The sequence below is a fragment of the Trachurus japonicus genome, chromosome 12 (genome assembly GCF_045865225.1).
Source record: "Trachurus japonicus isolate A0001 chromosome 12, Traja_1.0".
NCBI classification, from domain to species: Eukaryota; Metazoa; Chordata; class Actinopteri; order Carangiformes; family Carangidae; genus Trachurus; species Trachurus japonicus.
Window position 1 is genome coordinate 28,924,042 of NC_140918.1, and position 13,293 is coordinate 28,937,334.

At 42.2% G+C, this 13,293-nt stretch overlaps 1 protein-coding gene across 4 annotated transcripts in view; it reads left to right on the forward strand.

Moving 5' to 3' along the window:
• mbd2 (methyl-CpG binding domain protein 2) overlaps window positions 1-13,293 on the forward strand; it is a 45,918-nt gene that overhangs the window by 13,329 nt on the left and 19,296 nt on the right. For all 4 annotated transcript variants that reach the window (XM_085794185.1, XM_085794186.1, XM_085794188.1 and 1 more), the window contains exons 4-5: window positions 4,052-4,142; window positions 4,220-4,397. In XM_085794185.1, coding sequence (XP_085650311.1) covers window positions 4,052-4,142; window positions 4,220-4,397 — 269 coding nt within the window. The remainder of the gene's footprint in view (window positions 1-4,051; window positions 4,143-4,219; window positions 4,398-13,293) is intronic.

The window sequence follows — 13,293 nt, forward strand, 5'->3', positions numbered from 1 at the left end:
CTGAAGCATCATGGGAGAAGCATGTCACACACAGGGAGGACGTGTCTGACATCATGCCTCGTTTACTAAGTGATGCACTATATTTAATTTTCAGGATAATGTGCCCTCAGACTCCCATTCAATTTAATGGTTCCTCTGTGCTAACAACCCCACAATGCATTGCTCCATGTTTTCCATCTGCACATTGTGTGACTCTTCTGTAAGTGATTGAAGTAAAGAAAAACAGCCTGAAACCTCAGTTCACAGCTCTTTAGAGAGCGTGGAAAAAAGAAATATTAATGTATCTTTTTGTTAATTACATTTTTTTTGCGATGTTAATGATTGATTTGCAACAATAGTTTTTCTTTGCATCATAGTTCATCACGCTTTGATGAAGTCTCTGTCTGTTGCAGAGTTGATCTGCTCCTCCTCAGTCCTGCTTTGTTGTGATGTTACTCACTCTTATCCAAGGTTTTTTTTAATTAATTATGGGGCCCTAGGAGTGGTCCCCTCATAATGTGCTTCATTTAATGTATTAGTTACAAAAATACTCTGTTTAAACCAAAAGCCCTGCATCCATATTACTTAATCAAAAGGGTTGTGTGCAGTGTCCTTAATTTACTTAAAGTCTGTTCAAGCGGGCCTAATTTAAACAACTTGATATATACTGCTGGACTATAATAATGTTGAGCATTAACAAGCTGTCAGAATCAGTAGGTTCCCCTCAGGTCTCCATCGAGTTATGTAGTGCATTATGTTATTATTTTCCAGCAGCTCTTATAACTGACATGGCTGCAGTCATTCACTGTAGTTTTCTCTCTGAAGTATCTGATTCATTCTTTTAGCTTTAATCATTTCTGCTTGACTGTCAGATGAAGATATTAGTAAAAACAAAACTTCCCAACTGATGGAATATGTTGCATTTCTAAAGTTATACCTGACCACAGTATAAAGAGTAACTCTGACTGCTTAAAGGGACATTGTGTAGGACTCGCATAGCGTTGCGGTTGTATATCACAGGCAACTCAATCATATTTTTCATGCTGCATTCACGTGAAATTGAGCAGACGGCAGACGGACGACAGCCGCTGCACATAACGGCATAAACAAGCCTCTTTGTAAACAAGTGGTCAGCACGAGGCAAAACAATACACGTGACAATATGTTGTAGGGGTGGGCAAAAATATCGATATGGCAATATATCGCGATACGATATCGATATTCAATATTTAAATATCGATTTTTTTTTTTTTTTTCAAATAATGAATCATGTTTCAGACGTAAATCCAGTACGACTTCCGCACCTCTGCTCCGCGAGGTGTCACTGTACTGCTACCTCAGACAGTGTGTTGTATGTATGCAAATATCTTGTTGTAACTTGCACTTGTATAAAATGGCATGGATAATTTGAATTACATTGTTTTGACTCAGTTTGTCCCATAAATTATCAGTATCATCTGATGTACATACAACTCGGATTTTAAGATGCATAATGCCTTTTACATTTTTCAGTGAACTATGTAGAATATCGCAATATATCGCAAAATTTGGATATCGCAATATCGTATCGTATCGTGACTCAAGTATCGTGATGCATATCATATCGTGAGGTTCTTGGCAATATCCACCCCTGTTGACTTCTGTGAAGGCAAATGCAGAGCTTACCGAAACACTTCAGTTTGTTGATGGGGGTGATTACTGATTAATGAAAAACATACTTTTGAACCAAATAATCAATATTCGTGAATAGATAACAGGAGAAATTACACAATGTCCCTTTAACATTAAAACAAGAGTTATGGATGAAACTCTTAAGACGAGACAGTGTGTTGTGACATGATACGATGCCTGACCGTGTCCACATTGGTTTTGCATCAAGTGAAGAACAGGCCAGTTCCCTGAGAGCAGCACATACTATGATACGGGTCAGAGAGAGTGTATGACCTCTGTTGGACTGAAGCGCGGGATCATCACAGTGTTTGAGACTGTGACACTATCATGGTCAGACATTCCCACTGAGAACTTTAAAAAGTTTGGAAGTGGACCATTGAGTTGGGGTTTTTAATCGCACTACCATGTATTCCCATTTTGAACACATCATCACAGATATCAATGAATATTTAATTTGATATTTCTAAACAGGTTGAATTCCTCTTCATTGTGTCCTGTATGGTCTGGTTTGGGGAAAATCTTGATTGCCTGTCTGATTTTCCCATAAAGTGAATGTAAATGACAGAAAGAGAAATTGTATATTTACATCCACGCTGCCAACCAGCTGTGTGTGTGTGTGTGTGAGGGTCTCATAATGGCTGCAGAGCTGCCACACTCTGACTCCTCTCTGCTCAGCCCTCTGTGTAATGGACTAAGACAGACAGTGGACTGTACAGTAAGTTAGTGTGACAGGCTGCTCCCATACAGACTGAGGCTTGTAAAGGAGATCTTAAGCATATGACTCATAAAGGACCAGGGACGTCAAAGGAAAAGTATTCAAGCATTTCCTTCATTTCATATTTTAACAGGCATTAAAATTATAAATTAAAAAAATAATTTATAAATGAACAATTCATCCATTAGCTTTAAAATTGATTAGAACAGCATGAATCATAAATCAGTAATTTAATAAACAATTTATAAACACATTTCTTTTTCAAATTTAAAACCAAAAAACATTTTAATTGGAATTGCATACCTGGACAATCCTCCTCAACTTCTATTTTCTTTTTCCAGTTTGTTTCCCTTTTCCTATTAGCTAATCAATTTGCCTTCTCCATTTAGCCTCTCTGTGTGACACTATGGAGCTTCAGTGCTGGTAAACCCACTAGTTCTCCTGCCATTTTACATCGGCCATGGGAGTGTTTTACCAGCACTGAAGACTCAGAGTCTTTTTACTATATGATTTACTTAATTTACTTGAAGGAACTACAAAGAACTTTTAACCGGATATGCAAAAGTCAACAGCAAATAGCAAATACAACAGCAAATGAGGCCATCGGTGGGAAGATAAGCTATTTCTTAATAGTGTAATTCTTTACCTTCGGGAGGCAGTGGTCGGGTCGATTTACGATTTACGGCACTCAGACTGGAGACGGCATGTGCAATCCAGATAAGTGTCTTTACGACATTATGCGCTAGAGCTCATGGGAAATGCAGTCTTCCTTCCAGCAAAACACCGCTTTTGTCCAAAGGGGTCGCCAAAATCAACACGAATGAAAATTATTTTTAGATGCTTTAAATGGGACATGTTATGGAAATATCACATTTGTGTAACTTGCCTTGCGGCGCCCAAAATGCGAGAATTGACCTAAAAACCTGTCATTTTCAGGCACCGGAGGTTGAAATCCTTGTGGTTTTCCCTCAGTTGTCATCCAATGATGTCATTAGTTTTTGAATTTGCATAATAGAGAGCCTAAGCAGAAGCAGGAAGTAATGTCGCCATGGGACCTCAACTCGGAAAAAGTCTCCATGTAAGTGAACGGGAGTCAAAGTTTTATTTCGTGATCCGATTGAATTGTGCCATGAGAAGTCCGAGTTGAGGTCCCAGGGCGACATTATACCACCCCTGTGTATACCTGTACCGGAACAGGGGTGAGAAGTGGCTCACTTGTATTTGGAGCTGCTACTCCAGCCTCCTCTATCTGACTGGTGGAACAGCACCGGGAGCGGTGGATTTTTGCAAATTAGGCTTACAGGCTGCAGGGTGGGGCCAGAGGGGTTGGATTTTGTCCTAAATTAGCCATTTAATGTCCTACTATCAGAAGTGACAGTTCCAGCAAATGTGACTGACTAATTGTTACCAACTCAGCCTGTGCATATTCTCATTTGTCCAGGTCATAGTATCTCAAAGGAATTCAAGTTGAAAGCAACTGGACTGGACTTGGTTATTTATATAAATAACCAAGTCCAGTTGCTTTCGACTTTAATTCCTTTGAGTTACCAACTCAAGCTTTAAGACACCTGGGAACTATTTTAATTTAGAAAAGGGGCATAATATGTCTCCTTATATGTCCAGAAGAATCTCTTCAGTTGGATATCATGAACACTGACCAGATCATCTCTGTCTCTCTGTGTGCAGCTGTTCTGGGAGAAGAGATTGAAAGGTCTCCGGTCGTCGGATGTCACAGAGGAAGTCCTGAGGACCATGGACCTGCCCAAAGGGCTGCAGAGTAAGTCCCCAGCTTGGACCCGGATGCGCACGACGCACCAGTCCTCACCTCTCACCTCCGACCTCTCCACGTCACAGGTGTCGGCCCGGACTCCGGCGACGACACTCTCCTGTCGGCCATCGCCAGCGCCCTGCACATGAGCTCGGCTCCCATCACTGGACAGATGTCTGTGGCTGCTGAGAAGAACCCAGCCATCTGGCTCAACACCTCCCAGCCGCTCTGCAAGGCCTTCACTGTCACTGACGAACACATCAGGTGAGAGCGCACGCTAAATACTTCTTTGGCTGAATGTAGGGGAGACTGGGGGATGTTGAGCATAGGGGCAAGTTGGGCCACCCCTTGTTGCTAGGAAACCATAAGAAAAAATGAGCATGTGACCAAATATTTAGGTGGATGGCATAATTTTGTGGAGTCTGTGAAGGTAAGAACCACATGGGTAAAGTGGTTAGGCATTTAGTATGTCCAAAAAAACATTATTCACTCTCAAATGTGAATTTCAATCATAAGTTCCATGAGAATTGTGTTTAGACCAAAAGAGATCATTATAAATTTGTTTTAAACATCAGTTGTGGTATCTATGAGTCACAACATGAGGTAGTAAACTCAGCATGAAAGTGAACCATTTTAGCTGTGGGGACTTATAAAGTCAATACGATAGAGGTGGGCTAAGTTGAGCCACCTGCCCCATACACTTTTATAATGAGTGTATTTTGTCTGTATGTCCTAATGATTAAAGAGGAACTATGCAAGTCCAATCGCTTTTCCTCTGTTTTGCTAACCCTCCGCCTCGCCATGTGCATTTGTTTACAACAAAGCCGCCGAAAATCTATCCATGTTATATAACACATAGGATGTTACGACATGTATGTTTGTGTAGTCTTAACTGTCATAAACAAAAGGTTACGGAGCGTGTTTGTGTCGTGGTTTTCAGAGATGAGAGCTGGGACACCGGGGCGAAGGCCAGGTATAGACCGAATTGCCTTGTTGTTTACATTCTACTTCCGGGTAGAAAACCAGCACGTAATTTGAATGAGATCAATAGTAACGAACAAGAGTTTAGCTATATCATATTTTTCACGCCCTATCACCGTTTAGACAAATCTGAAATGATTGAAGAAACATTACTATTTCTGTGTGTGTGTTTTGTGTTGCTATGTGTTGTATTTATTCAGTTTGGGGGAATCACAGTGTCTGAAAAGCATCAGTGGCTCAGCTGACAGGGACAGCTAACGGCGGTAGCTAAGCTAACGGTGGTAGCTAAGCTAACACCAGGACGTCAGCTGTTAAAACCCTCCCGTTGTCGGACACGACATGAAACTACTCCAGTTAGCTCAGTCATGTTGTAACTCAGATATCCGCTGGAGAAAATATTTTTTCATGGACCGTTTATTGAGTCACTCACTGAGTTATTCAAGTTAAACAGGTAGCTAACCGTTAGCCCAGCTAACTAGATAAGCTAGATAACCATGACTAATTACAAAAATGTGCACACGTAAATAGTAATGTTTGTCCAATCATTGGTTTTATAGACTTTACAAACATCAGATTAGTCTAAACGGTGATATAGTGGCATGAAAAATTAGATATAGCGAAACACTCCTTCCGTCACTATTGTTCGAATGCTGGTTTTCTACCCGGAAGTAGTTGTAAACAACAAGGCGATTTGTCCTATACACTGATGTTGCAAGGTTGAGACACCAGGTGGAAGGAGAGCCTCCATTCTCATTTGTAACAAGTTACTAGTCATTTATTTAAAGCAGAAGTAAGTGATATATTTGTGTTAATATAAGTCTTAAATAAAATATCTTCCGACAGCAATCACTTACATAGAGTGTTTGGTCTGAAACACGGGTCTGTCAGTCACTCTGCTCTGCTCTGAGTCGAGGAGAAAACATTTATCGTATCCTACAGTTTTTATCCAATGAGGAGAGAGAACGGCATGCAGGGCTGTGTGTGCAGCCAAGGAACGCCGTGAATGTGGCGACGTAGGGACAAGGACTGTTATGGTGCGTTCAAGGAAACTCGTATTTTTCCGACCGTGAAGTGGTACCAGTTCGATCTGGTACGAGTTCACCGGTCGGAAGTTACGAGTGGCCGTTATAGTGACTTTCACCGGTAAAACAGGTCGGGAAAACACGAGTGGGTTGCCTGAAACGCTACAAAGTCGTAAGTTGTGACTTGAAGCTGTAATTTACGATTTCAAAAGCCTGCCTGGAACGCAGCATTAGCCAAAACGACCGGACCACTTACTTCTGCTTTAACAATCACAATTAAGCTTTTTAATCAAATGTAGCATAGCCACGAGAAAAATCCTGCTTAGTTTAGTTTAGTTTTTATTATGGATCCCCATTAGTCCTCACCTTGGTAAGGACTATTCTTCCTGGGGTCCAGACACTCATATATGACAATCAAAACATAATGCAATAACTTACAGAATTAGATAAATGACAAACAACAAAATAAAACAAAATAATAAGAATAAAAATATTTTACAAATACAAACCAACTTTGACTTTTCAAAACCTTAAAAAAATGTAAGTTCTTTCCTAATAATGGCCTCTTTTATTTTCTTTTTGAATCTCCATTTATTTTCAATGTTGGTCATGTTTGGTGGGAGCCTATTCCAATGTCACTGCTCTGTACATTACAGTTCTCCTAAGTGCCTCAGTTCTTGGTAGAGGCAGGGTGAAATGAGCACTCAATGCATGCCTTGTTGCATAGCCATGCCTTTCCTTAGTAGTTTGTAGCTGTAACACCAATTTATTAGGTTTGTCTCTGTTTTAATCAAGACTCTGGATGTTTCTGACTACTACTACTACTACTAACTACAGTTAGTAAGTCTGTATGGTGAGTCAAGCTTTATTTTCAAAGAGAAAGATGAGGGATTCTTCCCAAGATGCGACGTAATCACAAAACTCCTCAAACCCTCACTGAGTTAGTGGCTCAGGGGGGAGGTCTCAGCAGTTTGTGTTCACCTGCAACCTGGACAGGTGGAGTATGGAGTAAAGGGGGAGGTGGGAGATGGATGCAGGGATGGGTGGCTCAACTGAACTTACCCTATACACTGGGTATGTTTTTTTTGGACATGCATGTTTGTAGGGATGCACAACATTCTGAAATATACCCAGATATATGAGTTAGCAACAAATAATTGCCTTGATGTAGTGATCCTGAATATGAAAAGTGATGAAAAGAGATGTGCATATCAGACATGTGAAAAGCCGTGATTTCTCACTCCTCTGCTAAAAGTGGAACTGAGTGAATCCGGCCTCTGCCTCACAGCTCAGCACAGACCGGAGGAGAGCAGATGACTGATGCCTGCTCAGTAGTGGGAGTAATCAGCTGTAGGGAGAGAGGAGGATGAGAGGGTGATGAGAGAGGAGACAGACAATGAGAGATGAGGAGTAATGAAGCGTGGAGGAGGAGGAAGAAGAAAAGTAGCCCACAGAGCACAGTCATGCTGAGAAATTTATGCCTAACATGATTCAAAAACAACTCTGAAAGAGAATCGCTCTCTAAAAATGATCATGACTTGCACAAACATCCAGCTCACCTGGTAAACAGACTCACCTGCTTTTATAGAATGTTAGCACATCGGCTACAGGTCACACTTACCTCCAGCTACTCTTCAGCTTTAAAGGGATAGTTCAGCTATTTTTGAAATGGGGTTGTATGAGCTACAAATGCCCATTAAAGGTATAATATGTAGGAATTCCCCCCATCTAGTGGTGCGGTTGCATATCGGAACGTATTCTTGATGTTGCATTCACATGAAATCGGGCAGACATCAGACAGACAACAAACGCTGCATGTAACAGGATAAACAAGCGTCTATGTAAACAAGTGGTCCGCCAGCACGAGGCAAAACAATACAGGCGTGACAATATGTTGTCATGGTGATGTCGTATTGTTTACCTGACCCACGTTTTACCGTCTTTCTCTCATTGAGTAAAATCACATCCGGTTGGTTTGCCGACGGCCGTCTGCCTGACTGCACCTGAATGCAACATCAGTGCCTCCGTCCTTCCTCACACTACACAGTGGTGACAGTTTTAACAGGCCGAGCTGACAGCTCCGCTGAGTTTCCGTGGTTACCTACGGTCACGCTGACACTGAACGTAAAAAATGGCAATGCAACATGGCCACCTTGGTTCGGTGCGCCCCCCCCTTGTATATTTGTAACAACTTGTAACAACTCATTCTAAAGTACGAGAAAGCTTTCATTTGTATGCGGGTGTGATTTGACTTAGGTGAAATACGTATTTATGAAAGCAATATTTGATTTTTGCTAATAAAAAGCCAAATAAGTTACACACTGGGGCTTTGATGACCATTTGTAGCTCATACAACCCCACTTCAAAAAAAGATGAACTATGCCTTTAAGATCACTTTTGTTCAAGGAAGGAAAGTGATCACAATTTGAAACTCATCATGCATGCTGATGATGGATTGTGGGTCTTCAAGCTACAACAACAGGCCCAGTAACCCAGTAATGACTGCAAAGTGCTGCTCTAGTCTGGACCCAGGATGTTGGGCCAGCAGCATCTCTTCAGCTCCGAGCAAAACCAGACAGAGAAAAGACCTGTTGTTGCCATTCACATCAAAACATTAACATCACATAAAACTGACATAAAAAAAATACAAGCATATCATTTGTGAACCATTAATACAGCAGCTGCGTGTCAAGTGGCACTCTAGAGATTTTTTCCTGTCAAAAATGAATCAGTATATTCATTTCTAATGAAAAGGAATCCAACATCCCAGTAACCTGTAGGCTGTGTAGAGACAGAGCAGCAGCACCAGTGATGACACAGCAGAGACAAAGCTGTACAGACAGACATGCTTCTCGTAGCAATTTAGCGACATCGGCCTCCAACGCTGACATAACGCAGGCGGTGATGGTACAGTACGACTGTCAATCATCAGCACTCTAAAGTCTGTACATTCTCACCAAGAACATGCCGAAATGTTCAAAAATGAGCTATAACAGTGTTATAGTGAATATTATAACAGCTTTTATCTATTTGTACAATCCCCTCCAGTCGTTATTGTGAATATTGGTTTAAATTAAATGCATTCTGGGATACGGGCTGCATAGTTCAGTGTTTAACAGTCACTTAGCAAGTGTACTGTATGGTAATTGGTAAATTTAGTAGACATTGAATTCATTGGCTCTAATTTTAGAAGTCATGAATGTATGAGGGTTGAAGTCATTTCCTGGCCACTAGTGCAGAGGAGGCTGTCTGTCCCCCATCAGCTGTGGAGTCTGTTTATTACAGCCCTTGGTCACATGTTGTTGTTAAATCACAGTAAATGGTCAGACAGCATCAGTCTGTTCATCAAACGCCCCCCAAAAGAACATGTTTACATCAGCTTTATATTAGGTTCTGACCTGGTTCTTGTTTTTCTGGAGCATCAGGAACCTTTTTTGGATGCTGCCTCGGTTCTTTTTCCCCCCAAAACTTCAATTTTTTTCATTTTGCAAAGACAAGACAGTAGAACAACAAAGACAGACACAAAGATGAACTAAGAGAAACGCGAGAAAACAAGAAAGAGAGGGTTGTGATATGCACGACTTGGCAAGCCCTTGCTGTGACTTGCATGTGTTAGTGATGTAGAGGGGTTATGGTACGCTGTAGTTGAAGACACAGACCATAGTATTCATACAGTGATCAGTCAGCACCACAGACACCACACTGAGACTCTTAATCAGTATAGTGTCAACTTGTTTTCCAGCCTTAAACCTGTGACCTGGACTCTCCCCTCTGCTCTGTGTGAATAGAACCAGGGGCAGTTACTGCAGCCTGACAGCAGGGAGCACTGTGGGGACACTGACTGTCTGTCTGTGTGTGTCTGTGTCTGTGTCCAGTGGAAAATGGAGTAGAGAACAGCTGGCTGAGGCCATTACAGCAGAATCACTGGAATACATCACTGCATCTTTCCCTCCCTCATCTCCTCCTTTCTCCTATACATTTCCTTCCTCTTTATTCCCCCTCTCTCTTCTTTTTTCCCATTCTTTCCCATTTTGTCCTTCCCTTCGTCTGTCCTCACTTTTCCATTCTCATCCAGTTATCTCTTCCCCTCCCTTCTTTTCTCATTCCTCTATCATCAAGTCATCCCCTTTCTCCCCCCTTTACAATATCATTCTCTCCTTCTATACTCTTCAATTTTTCTTTAAAATCCTCAATTTTTATTTATTATTTCCCATTATTTCCTTTCCTTCTTCCTGCAGTCACTCCTTTCATTTCCCTCCTCTTCCACCCGTTTCATTAACATCACCTTCCTTCTTCCCTTCATTCTCTCCTTTCCTCTTATATCTCCTCCCTCCCTCCAGCGTGCCTCCTCCTTCTTTTCTTATCTCTCCCCTCCATTAATTTCCAATTCTCTCCCTCTTCCCTCCTCCAGCTGAATGTGCTTGTCATCCTAAATCGCTCTCATTCCTTTCCTCTCCCTCCTCCACCTTTTCATCTTCTCCCCTCCTCTTCGTCCACATCAGACTCTGCCCAACCACCACACACACACACACACACACACACACACACACACACACACACACACACACACACACACACACACACACACACACACACACACATGCACACTTTGACAAAAGGTTAGGACATATTTTCTCTGTCTCTGAGCAAACACACAGCAAATACTAGTCGGATTTGAAGAGCTATAGTTGAGAGTCATTTGAGTTCATGCAGAACTGCTCACATTTAGCTTCTTTATCTGTTTTTAATGTTGGTCAATTAGAAGCGGAGTCTAAAGATAGTATGAGTGTCCACTTGGGTTCATTTGATATAAATTGTGTCATTGGGTGGTGCATCAGATTGACTCTGGAAATGAGTGGAGTGAGGAAATTGACATGTCCATGGTACTGTATTTGCAGCATGCAGAGTCTGGCCTCACCTCTCAGTCAGTCCTCATAGAGTCTCATTATGTTCAATGTTACAACAGAAATAAACATGTTGACAGCCTGGTACAAAGCTGTTTTAGTTTATACAGTTACTTTTCTCCTTTATAACTTTTAAATAGTGGGTTTGTCATATAAAAATTTTTCATGCTGCATTCACGTGAAATTGGGCAGACAGCAGACGGACGACAGCCGCTGCACGTAACGCCATAAACAAGCCTCTATGTAAACAAGTGGCCCGTCAGCACGAGGCAAAACAATACACGTGACAATATGTTGTCATGGCGATGTGGTATTGTTTTACCGGTTTTCTCTCGACTTCTGTGACTAAAATGACATCTGGTTTGTTACCGACGGCCGTCTGCCTGACTGCACGTGAATGCAGCATCAGTGTAACGCTCCATTCCTCCTCACTGCGTTACAGCGGTGACTTTTCACAGACGCCACCTCGACCTGAGCCGACAGCTCCGGTGTCTCCGCTGTTTCCGTGGTTTCCTACCGTCACGCTGCCACTGAACGTAAAAACATGGCGACACCACATGGCAGCCAGCACCGAGCTTACCCGCTCCATGTAGATATGAACGATATGAACGGCTCATTCAGAGCAGAGGAACACTTGAGTTTGTAGATGGGGGTAGTTATTGATGAATGAAAAACGTACTTTTGAATGAAATAATCGATTTCCGTGAATAGATGACAGGAGAAGTTACACAATGTCCCTTTAAAGGTCCAGTGTGTAATAATTAGCAAGGTTTATTGGCAAAAAAGAATATATTTGTATTAATCGCTATAAAATAAAATTTGTTTGGTTTTCGTAGCCTTATAATTATTCTTTTATATAAACGTATAGCAAGGGTCTTGCTTTAAGTTAAAGATACTTTAATCCTTTGCAGGAAATTACAATTTTACCAGCAGCGGAAGACAACACAAGACCACAAACACACATCCTGCACAAAAAAAAAAAAAGAGTTTAGAGAGTGTCGCCATCTTGTGCCGCCATGTTTGTATGGCAGCCCAAAGGGAAAATCCAGCCAGCCAGAGAGCACGATTCTAGAGTTTCAGGTTCATAAATAAACCAACGGAGAAGAAGAAGGTGGAAGGAAAGAAGGAGTAGGAAACAGCAGACATATTGTAAAATGGTTTCTCTTCACCTCATCGATCCATCCTCCTGAAATACTACGGCCCAATTCCAATCCGACCCCTCACGGACTCACTGACTTAGAGGCGCGTTCACGGGAAGTCCGTGAGTGTGTGAGGGCTGTTCCGTTGTCAGATCATCAAGTCAGTGAGTCAGTGAATGAGCCCTTACTGCCCCCTTACCATAAGTCAGCACCGATGCGGACTTTGGGTATGGGAATTACCCACAGTTCATAGCGGTGTGAAGTCAAACACATGGGATGCCGTCGGAACGCGAGTCTTAAGAAAAAAAGAAAAGTAAACAACACACGTAGACAGAGAGAGCTCCGCCGCTCTCTTTATTGTTAATGGACAGGAGCAGCAACAAAAAAAGAAAGAAAGAAAAAAGTTTACTGTCATTATTGACGTGCAGTTTGTGATTATTGATGATAATTTGATCAGATCTGATCCAGGAACATTTAGTTTTGAGTCCGCGTCCCTCACACACGTTGTGAGTGTTGAAAGTACGGTAAATTATCGGCCCAAGACTGGAGTCAACAACATTTTGTTGTCAAGGTAACGTGTGGTGAGAGTGGGTAAGTGCTGTTCCATTCATGTTTACAGCATCTGGACCCTCACAGACTCTCACACTCTGTCACTTAGAGCTGACGTCACTTAAGTCAGTGAGGGTTCAGGGCTTGAGTCTTTAGGGGGCGGATTGGAATTGGGCCTACAGTTGTGTTAAGCCAGGGACACACCGCCCCGACCGTCGGGCGTCTGGCCTCGTCGGACGGCGTCGGGAGCTCGTCTGTTTGGTGTGTTCCTCTCCGTCGGGGAGCGTCGGGTCTTGTCGGATCTCGTCGGGGCCGATTGAACATGCTCAGTCGGGACTCGTCGGCCGTCGGGAGAGTAGACTCATCGGGTACTCTGATTGGCTGTGTGCTAGCTATGGCGATTCTGATTGGCGGTGCCCTAAGCGAATCAGCGCGGTGTGTGGGAGGGACGGAAGTGACCACAGTAAACAAACTGTGTCCTAGCCTGTCTTACAGTAAAAATGGTATACAAAATAAAAAGAGGAGTAAAGCAATATATTAAGCGGCAATATATATATATTTAAAC